This window comes from Corythoichthys intestinalis, chromosome 2 (assembly GCF_030265065.1).
Source record: "Corythoichthys intestinalis isolate RoL2023-P3 chromosome 2, ASM3026506v1, whole genome shotgun sequence".
Classification (NCBI taxonomy): Eukaryota; Metazoa; Chordata; class Actinopteri; order Syngnathiformes; family Syngnathidae; genus Corythoichthys; species Corythoichthys intestinalis.
This window is the reverse complement of record NC_080396.1, coordinates 49330294-49350450: the sequence shown is the minus strand read 5'-3', so window position 1 is coordinate 49350450 and position 20157 is coordinate 49330294. Positions and strand designations below refer to the sequence as shown.

General features: G+C 39.5%; 2 protein-coding genes across 3 annotated transcripts in view; both read left to right on the top strand.

The window, feature by feature from the left end:
- cacna1fb (calcium channel, voltage-dependent, L type, alpha 1F subunit) overlaps window positions 1-5113 on the top strand; it is a 46129-nt gene extending 41016 nt beyond the window's left edge. Inside the window, exons 42-49 of one of the 2 annotated variants that reach the window (XM_057821979.1) lie at window positions 15-280; window positions 348-443; window positions 509-627; window positions 698-810; window positions 885-1104; window positions 2401-2454; window positions 2534-2634; window positions 2874-5113. In XM_057821979.1, coding sequence (XP_057677962.1) covers window positions 15-280; window positions 348-443; window positions 509-627; window positions 698-810; window positions 885-1104; window positions 2401-2454; window positions 2534-2634; window positions 2874-3137 — 1233 coding nt within the window. In that variant the 3' untranslated portion in view covers window positions 3138-5113. The remainder of the gene's footprint in view (window positions 1-14; window positions 281-347; window positions 444-508; window positions 628-697; window positions 811-884; window positions 1105-2400; window positions 2455-2533; window positions 2635-2873) is intronic. The other variant, XM_057821978.1, reaches the window with a different exon arrangement.
- A 4615-nt stretch (window positions 5114-9728) lies between these two features.
- Window positions 9729-18635, top strand: LOC130912523 (synaptophysin-like). Its single transcript, XM_057830663.1, has 8 exons — window positions 9729-9828; window positions 13597-13662; window positions 13739-13863; window positions 14479-14677; window positions 14803-14994; window positions 15069-15272; window positions 15494-15553; window positions 16267-18635. The coding sequence occupies exons 1-7, from the start codon at window positions 9811-9813 to the stop codon at window positions 15536-15538; spliced, it is 849 nt and encodes a 282-aa protein (XP_057686646.1). The 5' UTR covers window positions 9729-9810; the 3' UTR covers window positions 15539-15553; window positions 16267-18635.
- The last annotated feature ends 1522 nt before the right edge of the window (window positions 18636-20157 follow it).

The window sequence follows — 20157 nt, the reverse complement described above, 5'->3', positions numbered from 1 at the left end:
TCCCACCTCTGCAGATGGACACAGTAGGAGCACACAAAGACCGGCGGGGATCCATTGTGCCCGTCGGTCCAGGGGGAGTGGATGGTGGTGTGGTGAACGGCGGTCTGATCCATCGGGTCGGTTCGCTCGGCAAGATGTCTAACGGCAGGGAATACGATCCACATGGCTCACGTCGAGCCAATCTGAGGTCATCTGTCAATCACCATCACCACCGACCCTCGGTCAGGAACAGCCTTGTGGAGCGCGTCCACACGAGGCCATCACATTACAAACATGGAAGGTAGGAAGCTATCACAGTTGACATACAAACATGAAGAATTATTTTAATGTGTCATGCATACACACAGGGATAGACACTGGAGAAATGGAGAGATGGACATGTCCAGAGAGTCACGATACTACACAAGAGAGGATGACGCAGACAGCATCACTTCCACAGAGAGGTTAGCGCATGCCTGCATGCACACATACAGCATAGTGTACACCCATATATAATGTGTGTTTTTAGATACTATCCTGATGATCCTCCGTACCATGATGGCCACGCCCCCTACAGTCACTATGGCAACGGCTACAGCGAGGGTAGGCGGACTACACGGAGGCGTCTTCTTCCTGCCACGCCCACAGGTGAGCTGTGACCCATTACTACATTTGTTTGACATCATCGATGTCAGCTGACTGTGGATTTGGCCACCAGGTCGAAAACCGTCATTTAACATTCAGTGTCTGAGACGTCAGGGCAGCAGTGATGACTTACCCATGCCGGGAACGTACCACCCCAATTCTCCTCCACGCCGCGCCCACGCTCAGGTACACACGATACCAGGAAACTCGGTCACTTAAATGCACACACAGACAAAAACACCAGTTCTATCCTCCTGTAGACGTACACCAGTTACGAGTGTCCTCCACCGTCGGGTCGCTCCTCTGCGGTCTCCTCTACGTCTTGGGCCAATCCATGTCCTCGTCGCGGTCGCCTTCTATACGCTCCTCTCATTCTGGTTGAGGAGGAGGGCAGTCCATCGTGGGGACGAGGGGGAGAAGGTAGACGAGGAGGAGGAACAGGTGGAGGCCGGGAGGACAAGCTAACAGGAGCAGGAGGAGGTGAGCCAAGTCCTCTAGGGCAGGGGTCCCCAACGACCAGTAACGCTCCGCGGCACATTTGGCACCGGGCCGCGCAGAAATGATAAATAATTTATTAACGACTGCATTCTGGCCGATTGACTTTGGCCTGTGCTGCTTAACACACCAATATCACTGTCTACTCTAGATATACAACTACAGAATAGGAGGTCGTCATAGAAATGCATTGATTGGACTGTTAGCAGTACATCTTGTTTTGTATATCTATGTGCGCTTGGCCTCGATAATAACGTATGACGTAGGACGTCGCCCATCACATTCGTTCCTGGAAATATTTAGCCCCCACACTAGAATTACTGAAAAACAGACGTCTTTGGACAGATTTTTTACAAGAAAAGGGAAGATGAGCCTACGACCTCGCAGAAAACAAAATCTATGCTACTTCCCAACCACTAAAGACCCACGAACTGCGAAGCAGTGGATTCATGACCTGTATGTGAATAAACCGAGTGATTCGAGCATGTCTGTGCAACAGAAATATCAGCTTGTACAGATCGCAAATGACGGCGACTTTAAGCGTACATTTGAGACAACAACTCTACCGAGGTTCTGGATTAAAGTCATTTCGGAATATCCTGACATCGCTAGGAGAGCAGTGAAAACTGCTACAATTTCCAACATCGTATCTTTGTGAAGCGGGCTTCTCTCACTCTCCCATCTCGGGACCATCTTGTCTTAACGAAACGAGCTCAGGTCTCCCACTGATTCAGCGGGTGAGTTGTATTTTCCCTACACTTAACATTTGTTTTTAGCTCCGTTGTGTTATTTTATGTTTGCTGTTTTTTCTGCTGTGTTCTGACAAATTTGGCATGCACGTAACGTTAAAAATGACCGCGAATGCAGCGATTCCAAAGTACACACTACAAACTTTCTTTAAAGAAAGGAATATTAACTTACGATTGCCATGTAAGCTACACACAACAACTGCACGCAGCTCTGTCACTTAACTTCGCCGTGTCGTTAAGCATTAATTTATGCCATTTTCATGTTGCACATGTATGTTTATGATGTAGTTTTATAGCACCGTTAGATAACATTGAGAGTCCAACTGATTATAAAAGAGGTTTTTTTTTCACCGCCACAAAAGCTTTGGGAGCAAAATTTTATAAGGGTGCAAAATTTGAAAGAACACCGGTCCGTGAAAAAATACCCAAATCACACTGGTCCGTGGTGTAAAAAAGGTTAGGGACCCCTGCTCTAGGGTCAGTGTTGCCTGACTGCCAGTTGTTCATTAGCCGTTGCATTTTCCACCGTCAGGTGTCAGCGTGACGGGAGCCGCACCGACACCTGCCTGGTACGGCAGCCCAGCAGGTGAGTGGGAAGACATCAGAAGAGTAGCGAGCCTGTCACGCAGCCAATCGGCATCTGATCTGTCGCTTCTGTACTGCAGCTCCGCCGCCTTACAGAGCATACACTACACTCAGAGTTCCTTCTCAGCTTGGCGCGCCATTTGGTGAGAAGCGAGGCTCAGCTGACAGCCTTGTGGAAGCGGTGAGACCAATGCCCGTCAGAAATTATAAGATAATCATCAACATCATAATTGATACTAACATATAGTATATGTAAATAATACTAATTACACTAATTGTAAACATTGATGATCACCATTGTCAATCATGTCAATCAGACACCACCGATAAAAGGAGGCTCTAAAGAATATGACGAATCAGAAATGTCCTAACCAGTTTGGGATGCCAAAGTCGGTGATAAATAAATGATTTCCTCGGCAGGTTCTCATCTCTGAAGGTCTTGGCCTCTATGCACGCGATCCCAAATTTGTGGCATTTGCAAAGCGGGAGATCGCGGACGCATGTCACATGACCGTGGACGAAATGGAATCGGCCGCCAGTGACCTACTGGGATCAGCAAGCCACGAGTTTCTGGACACTGCCGCCGTGGATACTGGCGCATTATACAGCGATGAAGAGCCGATCAGGACGGGTCGAGAGGAGGAAGAACTGGCAGACGAGATGAGTTGTGTGACGTCATTTTGATGGACGGATGTTCACCACTAAGATGAGTTGTGTGACGTCATTTTGATGGACGGATGTTCACCGCCGGTGACGCCCCGCAGGAAATTAATACTCAATTAAACTCGAGCTAAAGTTTCCAACAAAAGGTAAAACGAATAAAATTTTAATCAGTGAGGGACGGAAGGTGGCCGCGATGTTCGTGGATGGAAATCACACATCATGCTCAATCTTATCCAGTAGGTGGTGATAATGAATGGATGGACCGCCTTGTGTTTCCGAACAAGAATTGCAGAGAGAGAAAACTTTCTTTTGGCTGCAATCAGTTAGCATTGCCCAGCTAGCTGCTTAGCATTCTAGCTGTACAGATACAAAATATTGACTTATTTTGATACAGTAGTTTGGAAATTTTAAAGTCTTCCAGCAAACAGAACACTTGTGTTATTTATTTTGGCCTGGCTTAGCAAAAACATAAGGATTTTATCAGATGCTTACTTACAGGAGTTATCAAAGCTAACTTCCAAATGTGCGCGATGACTAACTGGATTTTTCATCGACCTTCATTGAGCCCGCATCAACTGAGCCGCCATTTTGTGCAATGAATACTTTAAACAATTACTTTTTTTTTCTCCGTCTGGTGTGCTACCGCATGCTAAAGGAATTATTTGCGTACTTACACACATAACAGCAAAAGACAACTTTTCTACTTTTTCACACGTCCCTCGTTGCTTTCACAACCTGTGCTGCGTCCATTGGATGAGCTACTTCTTAAAGAATCAGAGGAAGTTGTACAGAAATAACTAAGAAAGAGAAAAAGGTTTGTTAAATCAATTTTTAAAAAAATCAAACATGACTAAGTGAAATAGATTAAAAAGACTTAACTATATGGAGATGGATGAATACTAAAAGCAGTGCTATTTTGTTTCACTTAGACACTGCACTTCACCAAGAGAATTTTTGTACTTTTTCTATCTAGCTGTGCTTCGTTTCGATGGACAAGCTACTTCTTGTTCGCGCGTCATGCGAAATCGCAGGCTGACACTCTGATGCTCACATGAGGATACTATGAGCGAGTGTGAATTTTATATCGTTTTTGAAATCTACTGGAAGGTGGATTTTTGTTGTTGATTTATTTCGTTGTCAATTATGTTTTTTGTATCAATGCTGACTCACAGTCCTTGTGTCTTCTCGTGTTCTCCTGACCGTCGACCGAAGGGCTTACTCACGGTATCCCCTCCCGATTCTAGTCAAATAAACAAGTCAACCGTCCGTACCTCAAATAAAAGACGTTGAAAACAAATGCGTGTTTGTTTACTCACTAAGAGGTTTTCTTTGAATCTTTTTTGACAACATGGCTGCTAAGAGCAAGGAACATGTTTACATAAGTGCAGTGTTGACTCTGTTTAAAGACATTTCTGAACCCTTGACTCATAATTTATGCAAAAAGCGGAGAATGGTATAATTCCTACTAATAAACACACAACATGAGTGGAACTGTTGTCACATTTTTTTATTTATTGTCTTCAAAGCAGACATATTGCAAAAATAACATTGCGTACATTAACATTCTCAAAGAGGAAGCATTTCTAATATAGACTGGGAGGGGAAAAATATTTTCATCAAATCAGGACTTTAGCTAAAATGCTAGCAGAGATGCTAACAAAGTTTAAGAGGTGCAAGTAACGCCCCCTGCTGTTCGTGGGCAATCAGTGCAAATGACTTGCACCAGCCAAATTATCTCATGAACCTGCCTTGCAAGGATGAACTGGAGAATTCCAAACAATTTGTCTGCGGGTATTGCTCTAAGAAAACTAAGTTACTAATGTCACACGCATTAGGCAAAATATGTATTGTAAAAATGTCTATAAATTAATTTATTTTTGATGAAAGCCTAATGAAAGTTTTCTTTGTGTAATTCCTGACTTATTTTTTTTGTGCAATGCAAAATTATTGCAAAGCAATATTTTAAACAAAGTGGTTATATAGTTTGCACGTTAACAAATGTCCATATTTAGGAAAATGTGGTAAAATAATACTTGTTGCGCCATATTTTAGAGTAGGCAACTGCAGTCACAGGAGACCAACAAAAAGGACGATGTGATGTGCTGAACTGCACTGCTGCCAAATTGCTCCATTATGTGAAACTCAGTCTAATATCAGTAGTTAATGTTGATAACGATTTAGGAAAAAAAAACAAAAAAAAAAAACATATATGCCAAGGGCGTAGGTTTGGTTTCAATATTGGTAGGGACGATATAACAGCGTAACTTGCATGTACACTTTTTGCTTGGGAAGGAACATTAATAAGACCAAACAGATTGGGTGAACGGCAGTCAGGGCTACATTTCTCACCAATAACAACCTAATTCATTGGTAGGCTAAATGATAAATGCAAACTAAATCTGTATTGACACACACTAACTTTAATACTGCAAATTTAATGTTTTAATCTGATAATTTTTCTTAAGTCTAGTCGAATAATTTTCTTCATCTCGTTTTGAGTGATAAAGGCTAGTTAACAGATTAATGCGTCAGATTCTTCCACTTACCTTTAGTAAATATTATCATTTGTTCTTATTAAGTCCATACATCTAAAAGTTGGTCATTTTCACCAGAATCAAGAAAATAATAAACTTAATAATAATTGTTCAAATAATGTTTTGAACAATATTCTTGAATTAAGAATGTTTCTGACAAACAGGTTTTTTTTTTAGGATTAAATATACAAATGTTCTGCTTGAAATAAGTCTGTTAAGCTTATTTTCAGTTAGATATTTTTCTTATTCTAAGAAATCCAAACGAGTAAAATTGATAATTTGATCATTTCACTTATTTCTGGTAGATTTACACTGAAAACAAGGGAATTTAATTTTTTCCCCCTCAATTTTAAGGAGGTGGTTTTTTGCAGTGTATATGTATAAATTCAGGTGATACACCGTTTGATTCAAACCTTTGTATTCAAAAACTACTGAAGAAACATTTTGAAAACTTTCAGAATAAATGTCTGGATTTTATTAGAAAATTTTAAATTGCATTATTTGAACACAAATTATATTAACATACACAAGAACTACAAACTTGTTGAACATCTCTTACGTATCCAGCAATGCAAATAAATAAATAAGCATGTGTCTTTATACCACTAAAATTGTCTAAATAAAAAAACAACAAAAAAAGTCAGGGAATAAAAAAATAAATAAAATAAATAAAAATGGAGCCTTCCTTAAGGAAGAACACTACTGCTTTTGTCCACAAGCACAGCCAAACTCGACAAAAAATGAAAGCCCCTTTGGGCTGCTTTAAGACCAAGTAAGTAAAATAAACATGAAAATTGTGGAGAAAGGGGTAAACCTAGGTTCACTACATTTCTTACAGCTGAGCAGAGTTCACTATATTTCTCACAATTTAATTAACGTCAATATAGTAGAAAACACATACAGGAGGACACAGAAGCTTCCTACTCAGGTTAACAAGTTCAGTTGGTAATACTAACGCTGATGCAGGTCAGACTTTCAGAAGCAAAATTAATGGTGTGTTCCACACCTTCACAATAATGACTTTTTACCTTGCTTACAGGGGCTGTTGGCCGAAAAAAACTTCTAATATCCCTCCTCTTCGAAGTGGGCGGAGGAGGCGGCATGTCGACATGTAACTCCTAAGCGGATTTTAAGGGGGACCAGGAAGCCAGGCCCGCCTGGTGGCCGAAAGGTGTCATTGCACGTAATTGACTTTCCTATGTATATATGTATGTATATATATATATATATATATATATATATATATATATATATATATATATATATATATATATATATATATATATATATATATATATAAAACCTCACATATTTTTATAATGGGTGAAAATTATATTTCGAGCACCTTAGACAGTCATTTGCTTTGCATATAATTTAATATATATATATATTAGAGAAAAAAAATATTTTTAAAAAGGACTTTTTTTCTTTGATTGAAATTTTTTTTTTTTTGATTGAAGCAACTTTTTTGGAGGATTGAATGATTTAGACACAAATGTCCTAATCATAATATGGCCCAAACACAAAAAGGATTGCTTCAATCAAAGAAAACTTTTTCAATGAAAAATTAAGTGTTCATATGCAAATTTTTCAATCTTTAAATATTTTTTTGCATTCAAAAACTTTTTTCTATGATTGAAATTTTTTCTTTTTTTTTTTTTTATTAAAGTGATTTTTGTTTTTGAAAATCTATATTTTTTTAAGCAATTTATTTTTTGATTGAATAACAAAGAAACAAATCAAACAAAATAATAAATAAATACAAATGAATCAAGAAAAATAGCTTTCACATGCATTTTTTTGAGTTTTTTAAGTTTCAAATTCATTTTTGCATTCAAACACTCTTTTTTTGATCGAAGCGACTTTTTTTTGGTTGAAATTATATATTTTGATTTCAGCAACTTTTTTTTTTTTTTTAATTGAAGCAACTTTTTTTGGATTGAATAAAAAATACACAAATCTACCTCCATATGGCTCCGCCCAGGGGATACAATTTTTGACTGGGGTAATTACATTGGCACGACACCGGCGGGCATACCAAATTCAATGGATGACGATCTTGGCGAAAAGTATTGCCTAAGCAATCTGATTTAGAACTCCCCTCAAGAATGCTGGGAAACAAGGAACGCTCATTATCAACTTATTATTTTAAATATTCTTGTAAGTTAATTTTATTGCTGACACTGTATTTTGGGGTCATCAACATGTTGTGCCCCCCCACCCCAAAAGTCAAACTCCGCCGATGATTTAACTTCATTTTGTACTGTGAGAGTGTGCGTGTTTGGGTGGGAAGTGGAGGGTGGGGGCGTGAAGTCATCAGCCAATCAAACGTTCGTTGGAGGAAAAAACATGGACTGGAATATTCAGCAAGTGAAAAGGGGTCAATGTAATTCTGAACATAAAGTACTGTAATTCACTTAATAATGGTATAGGGTAAATTTTATCGTTACAGCACATGGGAAGACAATCTAAATGACCTATATACTGTAACTGGTCATTATATCATCATATAATGCAAAATTTGGTGTGGACAATTCGAGCATCCTGAAAAGTAAGTTTTGTCCCTACCGTCCCTATGCAAACCTACACCTTTGTATATACAGTGGGGCAAATAAGTACTTAGTCAACCACTAATTGTGCAAGTTCTCCCACTTGAAAATATTAGAGAGACCTGTCATTGTCAACATAGGTAAACCTCAACCATGAGAGACAGAATGTGAAAAAAAACAACTGAAAATCACATTGTTTGATTTTTAAAGAATTTATTTCCAAATTAGAGTGGAAAATAAGTATTTGGTCTATACCAAAAGTTCATCTCAATACTTTGTTATGTACCCTTTGTTGGCAATAACAGAGGCCAAACGTTTTCTGTAACTCTTCACAAGCTTTTCACACACTGTTGCTGGTATTTTGGCCCATTCCTCCATGCAGATCTCCTCTAGAGCCGTACATAACAAAGTACTGAGATGAACTTTTGGTATTAACCAAATACTTATTTTCCACCATGATTTGCAAATAAATTATTTAAAAATCAAACAATGTGATTTTCTGTTTTTTTTTTTCACATTCTGTTTCTCATGGTTGAGTTTTAACCATGTTAACAATTACAGGCTTCTCTAATATTTTCAAGTGGGAAAACTTGCACAATTACTACAATTACACAATACAACTTGTATTGAGTGAATATATAAGAAGACTCTGCATAAAATACAACTAAAATAAGAATACTATCCCATAAATGCCGATTGCATGAAAGCTAAAGCATAAAGAAATAAATTGATGACAGATTTGAAATTAGCGACCAAAAATTGTATAGAATCAGTTTTTGAAAAAAATCTTTTAGAAAAAGGAAGAAAAGTTGGCCAGTGTAATAAAAAAAAGTTAAAGTGAAAAACATTAAATCTAGCCAAAGATATTATAACTCCCTGTAATAAGACGCTGACGGGAAGATGGTCATAAGAGTCAAAATTGTGACAAGCAACCCCATTGCCCGTTCCCTTGATGATAGAACTCAATGAGTGAAATCAACATGTTTTTCTTGACAACACAATGATATGTAAGATTTGGAGCCCTTGGAGGCCAGGCTGTGAGAATGCATCATTTTGCTGGGACTGTACAATCCATCGGGCAGTTTTGTGTTTTCATGCCCTGGCCTCCCAGGTGTCCATGCGATTTCTTTTTGAGAGGATTTATAAAAGGGCTACGTCCCTTCCCTTCCAAAAAATGTGGATGAAATGAAGGAAGCAATAACACAAGCTGTTGCAATCAATTATGTAATGTTGGATCGTGTTTGGCAAGAATTAGACCAGCAACTTGGTGTGTGCTGTGTGAACAAAGGTATTCACATTTAACATCTTTGAACATTCCATTACAAAACCTACAGATTGCAAGCTTTCAGAATCTATCAGAGGCATCTTTAACTGTTTTTGAAATGTCAAAATCTACCCAAGACTTCTGGATTGCCCTGTATTTTGTCTTGGATTTTGTTTTGTTGGATAACAAAGGCATAAATACTGTATACTGTACATGATGATCAGAAGAAGAGGAGCACACAGGAAACACGTCAACCCTAACCCTCCCTTTTTTCCCTCATCCCCCCTCCTTTCTGGATCCTCCCCCTGCTGGTCCATCTGGTGCCGCGCTCTTACACATCCAGCATCATGGACGTCGTCAATCAGGTAATTAAAAATAAAACCATAAAAAAATGTCATTTTTGCTCCCCTATTCCCACTCCCCCAAATGTTTTTTGTAGCACCTATAATCGCTCGTGCACGACGTCCGTTTTTGCGCGTTCATGATGAAGCCCGCGCCGCGCGTCCTACGGCGCATATTAGGATGAAAACGAGGTTGGATCATTTTGAAAGCGAGTGTGTGTGCGTATCTTCGTGCTCGATACATGACGTGGCGTCATCGTGTCCTTCGTATACATGTATGCGTGAGGAAACGCGTAAAATGGCAGTGGGAGCAGAAAGAGGAGGAGGAGGTTGCTGATGAAGAAGAACCAGCATCACCCTCCCTGTTTGGGTTGTGTCACGTGATGATGTTACCAAGTCGTGTCCTCAAGTTAAACCGCTAGGAGCAGGGTGGCCGCTAGGTGGGGCAGTGAGGGACAAACGAATGCCGAAAATTGATCTGCTAAACATTTATAAACAGCCCCTGACAAAAGTCTTGTCGCTTATCCATTTTATAGAAACAATTGCTAATAGCCTGACTTTTAATTATTCAATTGGTTTCAGAAATGGCTCATATGAAAGCTAAGACCCTCCCAAATGATGTTGAATGTACAAAAATATATTTGTTTCACGGAAAAAAGATTTATCATTTAATGAAGACATAAAGGTCAAATTTTGGCAAGACAAAAGTTTTGTCGGCTACAGAAAGTAGTGTGAAAATTGAACTAAAAAAGTACTTCAAATACAAAAATATGTTACATAATATAAGCGAATTAAGCAGTGGTGCTGTGAGATCCAAATTTAATGTTTTGTATGACTTCCATGGGCTTAGGCAAGGATTCATACAATTTGTTGATGAAGTCATCAGGAACATCAAAGAAAGCAGTCTTGCAGGCCTCCCAGAGTTCATCAACATTCTTGGGTTTCGTCTTCCATGCTTCCTCTTTCATCCTACCCCAGACATGCATGACTGGGCTGGCCAATCCTGGAGGATGTTGATCTTCTTTGCCTTGAGGAACTTTGAGGAAGACATTGAAGTATGCGATGGAGCACCATCCTGGTGCAGAATTTGTCCCTTTTTATGGTTAGGAATGTAAGAGGCAGCTAAGATTTGTTGATCTTTCAGGCTATTTATCTCTCAGGGTGCAGACAATTAAAAAAATGTGTGGCATTTGCCAAGGCCCACAACCTGTCAAAAGGATGGACGCTGGAAAAGTGCAGAAGGTGGATTTTTCAGATGAATCTTCCATTGAATTACATCACAGTCGCCGCAAATATTGCAGTAGACCTACTGGAGCCTGCATGGATCCGAGATTCACTCAGAAAACAGTGAAGTTTGGTCAGCCAGCCCAGTCACCAGACATGAACGTCATTGAGCATGTCTGAGGGTAGGATGAAAGAGGAAGCATGGAAGACGAAACCCAAGAATGTTGATGAACTCTGGGAGGCCTGCAAGACTGCTTTCTTTGATGTTCCTGATGACTTCATCAATAAATTGTATGAATCCTTGCTGAAGCCCATGGAATCCATATACAAAATATCAAATTAGGATCTCACAGCACCACTACTTAATTCGCTTATGTTATGTAACAATTTTTTGTATTTGAAGTCCATTTTTTGTTCAATTTTCACACTACTTTCTGTAGGTGACAAAACTTTTGTCTTGCCAAAATTTGACCTTTATGTCTTCATTAAATGATAAATCTTTTTTCAGTGAAACCAATATATTTTTGTACATTCAACATAATTTGGGAGAGTCTTAGCCTTGATATGAGCCATTTCTGAAACGAAATTGAATAATTAAAAGACAGGTTATTAGCAGTTGTTTCTACAAAATGGACAAGCGACAAGACTTTTGTCAGGGACTGTATGTATTTAACAGTAATTCTTTGAGAACAGTTCAGGTCACTATAGTTGACACCTATTCAAAAGTTGCCACTTAAGACCTTTAAAACTTTCTTGAGCAAGTGACTATTTTGGTCATTTAAAAAACCTTAAATATTAGCATTTTGTTAAATCATTAAATTAATTTATAAATTAAAACAATGTTCATAAAAACAAAATTGGAGTTTGGAAGGACTGACCGGGAATGATCATCTTTCAGTGCTATTGACGATGAGCGGAGGAGCGAACAAATTCGCCCCACTCAGTTTAATAAGGATTGGACGTCTAGTGCTGTCAATGGCAGGCGATGAGCTAAATGAGTTCACTGTAAAGGTTAAAAAAAAAAGAAAAAGTCATAATTCGTGCATGAAAGGGTCAAATTACTAAATTGCTTGCTCTATCACGGTTAAAGGTCTTAATTGTCAACTATTGAGTAGCTGCCCACTGTAGTGACAACTGTAGTCTTTTTTTTGGCCACTTAACAGCTTTAACCCTTGTAGGGCAAGTGACTTTTTTGTCATCTAAAAAACAGATATTTTAGCGATTATTTGTTTATTTATTTATTTGAGAATTATTATTGTATTTTTAAAATATATTTTTAATAATTATAACTGCTTTTACAAATTAACACAATGTTGATGAAAACAAAATTAATGTAATTAAAAAAAAAAATACAAAAAAAACTCAAATACTCGCTGGTTAAGGCCCCAAGCATACGCGTAGTTTTACGGGGGGCCAGGGGGTCATGCCCACCCCCGGTGGCCGAAAAGTGTCATCATTGCATGTAATTGACTTTCCTATACAGTGTATATGATTTTTAAAATTAAGAGTTTCCGGTAAAATATTGTCTATAAAAGTTGTAAAGCAATAAAACAAACAACAAAAATGAATGAAATGAACAAAAAAAATCTATGTTTATAAATGGGTCAAAATTCTTTTTCGAATAGATGTGACTAGCACCTTGGACGGTCATTTGCTATGCTTAGCCAAAACCACCTGAGGACCGAAGAGGCAAGATGGATTTATGTAATTTTTTCTAACCTAAGCTTTCAAAAGTGACAACTACTGAGCTAGAATCAAGAATTGAAAATGTGGACCATGAAATGCTAGACAGCAACGCCAAAATGGTGAGCTGAGTTTCAATTTGCTCCACTAAAGACGCTAATTGAACAAGAGAGCCACCACCGGCGGGTATACCATATTCAATGGATGACGATCTTGACGAAAATTATAGCTGTACCAAGCTCCCTGATTTAGAATTCCCCTAAAAAATAATGGGGAAAAAAACCCTCTCATTTTCAACTTATCATTATAGATAATCTCGTAAGTTAATTTTATTGCTGACACTGCGTTTCGGGGGCATCAACATGTTGTGCCCCCCTTGCCCCAAAAGTCAAACTCTGCCTATGGCCCCAAGTAACGCTTTAAAGTAGATATATTTTTGATTTGTATTTAACTCAAAATATCCTCAATATTGTCGTTCATGCACGAAATTGGCTCAATGACAAGGGGGAATGAACGTTCTCACTCATAATGGATTGGACGTCTAGCACCGTCAACTGCAGCCAATGAGTTTTAAAAAAAATCATGATGATCATCATGATGAAGACCAGATTAAATGAGGAACTCCAATCGAAGAAAAAAAATGCTGATGACGTTACAGGATGTTCCCAATGAAGGAATTAAACAGAACTGGGAGTACATTACAGAATATCCAGATGTGCGTTTGTCCACTTACAACAACAAAAACTATTCACTTTCTTACCGAAAATAGTAAAGCTCTTTACACGGCTACAGTATTACAATCTGGCCTATACTCCTTCCTTTTTTCATTTGATGGCCTCCTTAAAAAGATTTAAAACAGAGGATTGGTGTTTTTGTCTCTCCAAGCTGGTGGCCCAAGGTCAGTTCAGAGTGCTGAAAGTTCCCCTAGGCTTCATCAAGATCTTACAATGGGTGAGTTACCCATACGTTTACATGCATGTTGACTGTGTGACCTGAGCACCCACTTAACTCATGGTTGATCCCACAGTTCTTCGCTATATTTGCCTTCTCCACATGCGGAAGCTACTCGGGAGAGCTGCGCATGTCCGTGGAGTGCAAGAACCGCACGGACAGCGACCTGAGCCTCGAGGTGGAGTTCGAATATCCTTTCAGGTCTGTGACTGGCACCTCGTGTCCCCGTGGAGCTTGACAAATATAATATTCGTACTATATATCAACTCTTTTTGGGCAAGTGACTATCATGGGTAATCAACTCACTGGCTGCCATTGACAGCGATAGATGTTTATAGCAAACCCATTCAAAATAGACTGGACGTCTGCCGCCGTCAGTGGCACTGATCAATTATCATTCAATGGCAGCTATCCTAGTGGATTTGCTCTCTATTGTAGTCAATTACAGTGAAAGAGAATTGAAAAAAAACTTTGGGGTCATGTATAAAATTGTATTTTCATTTTCAATAATCATTACTTCATGAGTTTTATGGACAAATTGAATCATAGTTTGGCCCTAAGTAACTGGCTGTGAATGATCATCTTTCAGTGCCACTGAAGGCGCTAGATATCCAACCTCTTCCAGTCAAAATCTTAGCGCCATCAATGGCAGCCAATAAGTTGAACGCGTTCCCGAAAAAGGGCTAATATCAAGTCATTCTCTGCTTTTGCCTGAGATAGTCGATGAGTCAATGCAAATACTAGTAATAACATAATAATAACAAGTAATAAGTAAGTAATAACAGTTCATTTGGCAATGTTGTGTGTGTGTGTCAGATTGCATCACGTGTACTTTGACGCCCCCACCTGTAAGGGGGGCAACACAGAGCGTGTCTTCCTGGTAGGCGATTATTCCTCCTCGGCCGAGTTCTTCGTCACCATCGGCGTCTTCTCCTTTCTGTACACCACGGCGGCGCTCGCCATCTACGTCTTCTTCTTTGAGAAGTACAAGGAGAACAACAAGGGCCCGCTGGTGGTAAGTGTGTGTATACACGTTACTGAATCTACAGCCGTGCTTGAGTGCTTTTTAGAGGAATTTCATCGAAGATTAAATGACCGTGACTTAGTTGACTCAGCAATATGGCTGACATGTTTGTGCAGGACCTCGGTGTGACCGCCGTGTTTGCCTTCATGTGGCTGGTGAGCTCAGCGGCCTGGGCCAAGGGTTTGTCTGACGTCAAGATGGCCACAGACCCAGACCAGGTCATCACTTTCATTGAGGCCTGTGAGGCCGAGGAGAACCGTTGCCGGGAAGTGCACGACCCCGTCATGTCTGGACTCAACACATCAGTGGTGAGCATTGACCGTTGACGACAGCGGATGACCGCTAGCGAGCGCTGATGATTGCCGCCGTTGTTTCTCTGTAGGCTTTCGGCTTCATCAATCTGGTCCTGTGGGTGGGAAACCTGTGGTTCGTCTTCAAGGAGACGGGCATCATCGCCCCCTTCATGAGAGCGCCTCCCGCTCAGGAGAAACCACCCACCAACGCGCAAGGCATTTACGAGCAGGACCCTTATGCCAGCAACCAGGGGGGCTACCAGCCTGAATACAACCAGCAGGGTTACAACCAGGTGAGCTGTATTAGTTCACTACAACTTTCTATTCTACATCTAGTCCAGTAGAACAACTAGAACGTTCTTCATAGCCACCATCACAATCACTACCAGAACCTCTTTTACATCATTACACACTTCAGTACTGTAGAAAATCTGGAGACGAAGTAAAGCATTAAGACCTTCCTAATGGTTGCTGGGGGTACTGACATGTTGATGTTCCACGGTGCTTGTTGTAGGATGCAGAGCAGGGGGCGCCCACCTCCTATTCCAATCAGATGTGAGCAGACAAGAAGTTGGTGAGTTACACACGATTTTGCACAATATTTTAATTAAATTCCAAAGCGAGTTATTGGAGTTTCTTGAGTGAACCTGAGCTATTTAAATCAAACTTGGAAAAAAAAAAAAAAAATAGCTGACTTGCAGCGTTTTAACTGTAGTTTATTACTGTCAATAGGAGTGAACGAATTAAAGTGAAAGACACCTTCAATATAAAATACCTTAATGGGAATGACGGTTCCTCAAAAGTTTGGTGTATGTCAAAAATGTTTACACCCCAAAAATGACATCGCTTACGAGCGCAGCCATTATTTGACGAACATGCGGTCAGTCACGCCATGCGCATAAAGCGCATGAATGCGAATACATTCGAAACAAGTAAAAAGTAGCAGTAGTAGTCATTGTAGTAGTAGTAAAAGAGACTGTTGTGAAGTATGCTGCCACCATCTAGCTGTGTGGGTCAAACTTTTGCTTGTTTCTAAAGACTAAAATAGTCAATTAATTGCTCGCAGCTTGAAAATCTCACACAGCAAGGCATATGTGACTCAAGCTACCAATTATTTTGATGAATGAAATTGATTTGTTAAAAAGGACATTAAGCCTTGTCAGGAAACAAATTCAGTCATAATTCATTTTTGCTATCACTATGAATCATAAAAGTGGACTTAGTAGTGAATCATTGAATGAGCGTCCTTTCATTGTGATCACACTTTGTTGTCCTTGCCCTTCACAGGAAACGTCAGAGCAAGGCGAGTGCCAGCCTGAAGCCTGCACACAATGCAACACTCCTGAAATGTTTACGAAGGGGTATTTTTTAGCATTGGTGTTCACGTTAATCAATTGGACATGTAAAAAAAAAAAAAAACTAAACAAACAAACAAACAAACAAACAAAATAAAATCAAACAATATACAGATATATATATATATATTACATCATGTAAGTCATTGATAAACAAACACAGTTTTCTTAAACTAATACCACTAAAACTATTATATGTTATCAGGTTTTACTTTGGGCAGTGCTTTGTGAGAATAGTAAACTAAATACTTCTGTTTTGGAAGGATGGAGCTGCTTTAACCAACGCCTCCAATCTCATCACATTGATCGAACTGATTGACTTCTGTTTGCTCATGAAAAACCTATTAGCCTCGTTTTCCCCCACTCCACTGCAAAATTTGGTCTGTCTAATTAGTTTAAGCAGACTGTGATTGTCTCTGGTTACTTACTATAGATGGTCAAATAAATTTCATGACCACGTTATACAGAAACCCACCTAAAAAGGTTTGTATTTGGCCACAAATGCCGCAAGATTGTGGCAAAGCATTTTCCCCTACCTCTAGACAAGGTTATGGTCCGACTAAATGAAGCTCCTCCCCTCACTTCAATATAGTTCCTGGTACCAACATGCCAGAAGATGGAGTCAAACATATTATCAAATTAAAGAGCACAAAAAATGTTTCAACAAATAATGAAAAATAGTTTCTGAAAAGAAAAATGTGGGGTTTACTGTATATGCATAAATATTTATATTAGCTATAGCTAAATATCCTAAATACATATCTATTTGTTTCTCTTTGTCGATCAACAGTGAGCATCCCGTGTTCACTAACCTCAACCAAACTAAAACTGGTTTTAAACCTGAAAACAAGCACGTGTCTTCAGCCACATCAGAAAACAAAATGGCTTCCTTGTTGTAGTTTTTAGTGACTCAACAGAAATGAAAATGAAAACCATTCATAAGAAGCAACCTAGAGTGACTAGTTTAGCTTCCTGGCTAAAGTTGCCAAAGTGGATCAATCCCTCATTCTTGTGATGGACATTTCTCCTGATATTCATTTTTTCCCTTTCAGCCAATCATCAGCCATTTTTGTGGATGTTTGTGTTGTATAGTAACTGATGGTGTGCGGGTGCGTGTGTTTTACCGTTCTCCCTCTGCTTGACACTTTTCTTTGTTCCTCTTTTATCTCTTCCCCATGTGACTATTTATCGAGATGACCATAGACATTGGGTGCGTTTGGAAATTCAATCCAACTCCCTAACTCGACTCTGAGTGAGTGTGTTATTGAATTTAGTGTATATTTGAATTTCCATTATTTTGAGACCCCTAAAATTTCCTGTCAGTCCACAAGCTTCATATCATACTTTAACAGTTTCCATGTTCGTACGGCAAGCCGGTTCTTTCACACTAGTTAGAATGGTCAGAGTGTGATCCGGTAATCCCTGATTGTGACAAACACACTAACCGAACAGCACAATCAAGCAACCCTTTCCGTCTCTGAATATTCTGGAGTGAAGTAGAATGCGTTCAGAGAACATTTCCAAATGCACCCATACTTAAACAGATGCCTCATTGAGTGGGTATGCTTATACGATATACTATACATCAGTGTGTCCGTTGTATTGGACTTTGCAGATCTGCCGTAAAAACAATTAGTAAATGGACTGCAACTCAGAGAGCCACAACCTACAAAATGAATGAGTTCCTTTCCTTCATTATGACATTATTTGTGAAGCAGATATTCACAAACATGTGTAACTTTTATGATGATTACAATCTCTTACCCCTTAAATTTTGTATTTAGGAAATTGCTGCAATGTTTAGTTGTAGTACCATGAACAGTTATTTGGGGAATTTATAAGACGTTTGAGGAGATTTAGTCTGCTGTAGTTATCTCGAGCGAAGTTACTGTTCCCGATTGAAAATTCTCATCACACGAGAAGGTGCTAAACATCAGAGAAGGTACTTGTACACAGAGAAGGTCATATTCCTACGATGACTTTCTAGTCCTAAAGTAAGGTGCTTATTTCCAGAAAAGGTTCAAATCCTATGAGATGATTCCAGTCCCAGGAGAAAGTTCCAGTCCCGGAAAAAGTTCTCTTCAGAGAAGGCTCTAGTCCTGAGAATCTAGAATCTTATCTCAAAAGTTATTCTAGAGAGGTTTTAATTCACAGAGAGTAGGTTGTAGTCCCCAGAGAAAGTCTTTTGGTTTGTGCGTTTAACATCTACATTTAATTGATTTTTTCCCCCCAAATGTGTTGTATTTATCTTTTAAATTAGGTCAAACACAAGATAATTCATTAAAAAAAAAAAAAAAACAATCTCTTACCCCCATGACATCTGTCTTCGAGAGTAAAATGGCTGCTGATCTCCAAACAACACATAAATTGGGCATGCTCATCGATCCTTCCACTTTGCCACATCCAATACGGTGCGATTCAGCGCTCAATAGGCTATGATGTCCATCTGCAGATGTCTATGGTGATGCAAAGATTATGTTTGTGAATACTATGATGATGATGATGTACGTGTGATTTGTTGCTATGATTCTCCCCCTGCTGTGTTCACCTGCCGGAATGTTTCAATAAACAACAAAACAAAACAATTGTGTGGCGTGATTGTGTACACACCCACATACAAACGGCTCAAATTACTGTGCTGCCACGGCAAGGCAAAATCTGACTTATTTGGGTCAAAAAACAACACATCCTACATAGTCATGACCTTCCCTTGCTCTGTGAGATTGTTGTAGTCCCGAGAGAAGGGTTTAGTTATTAAAGAATGTTCAAGTCCCGAAAAAAAGCTGCACTCCAAAATCAAGCCTGTACTTCCGAGAGAAGGATTTAGTCCATGGAGGATGCTCTACGCTCGAGAGGAGGTTCTTCTCCCAATGGAAGATGCCAGTCCCAAGGCAGGCTTTTTTTTGTCCTGAAAAAGATTGTCATCTGAGGAGTTTTAGAGATTCAGCAAAAGCCTTATTTGTTAAACTGTCTGCTCTGGATCAGTTGGAACAAAACCCAGAGCCAACAGTGGTACTTTAGGACCAGCTTGGAAAACCCTGTTCTAGACAATATTATAGCAGTCCACAAGAGAAAGTTCTAGTACTGAGGAAAGTTTATTATGCCAAGAGAAGGTTTTTGTCCTGAGAGAAGATTCAAGTCTCAGGTGTAAGTCTTGATATGTATAGAGAATACTAGTCCCAAGAGACATTTAAGTGCCAAGTAAAGGTTCAAGCCTTGAGAGAAGTTACTTGTGGCCAGAGATGGGGCCCATTCGAAGTTCCTAACAGAATACTATTCCTCTAGGGCAAGGGAATAACTTTCACTTCCTAAGAGAGGGTTTTTGTCACTATAGATAAGATAGTTCAAGTCTTGAAAGAAGATACTTGTGACCAGAGATTGTTCTCAGTCTCAAGAGCAGGTGTTAGGATTTGTGTTTGCTTCCTCCTAGTGCGTCTTGTCTCTTTGACTGCCCATTGATTTCACCTGTTGTGCCTGCTCCTTGTGTGTCAACCAATCCACCGCCTCTTGTGTCACCCTCCTGTGCCTCATTTTCTCGTTACCCCATGTTATTATTTAGGTTCCCCATGTGCAGTCAGTTCTTGTTGCGTCATCGTCAATGTCACGTTCAGCCTCTGAACTCCCGGTGTTCCTATTCCCTCGATCCCAGAGTGAGTTTTGATATCCGGGCTGTTGTTTGATCCCCTTGAGTTTAGTTTGTACTTTGCTTTTTGGATTTTGTTTGTACTTTGTTTTGGTTGATTTCAGTTAAATTATTTTTTTTGTTGTATCCACCACCCTGCCTTGCCTCCCCGTGTTTACCCTGCAATTGGGTCCACCTCGC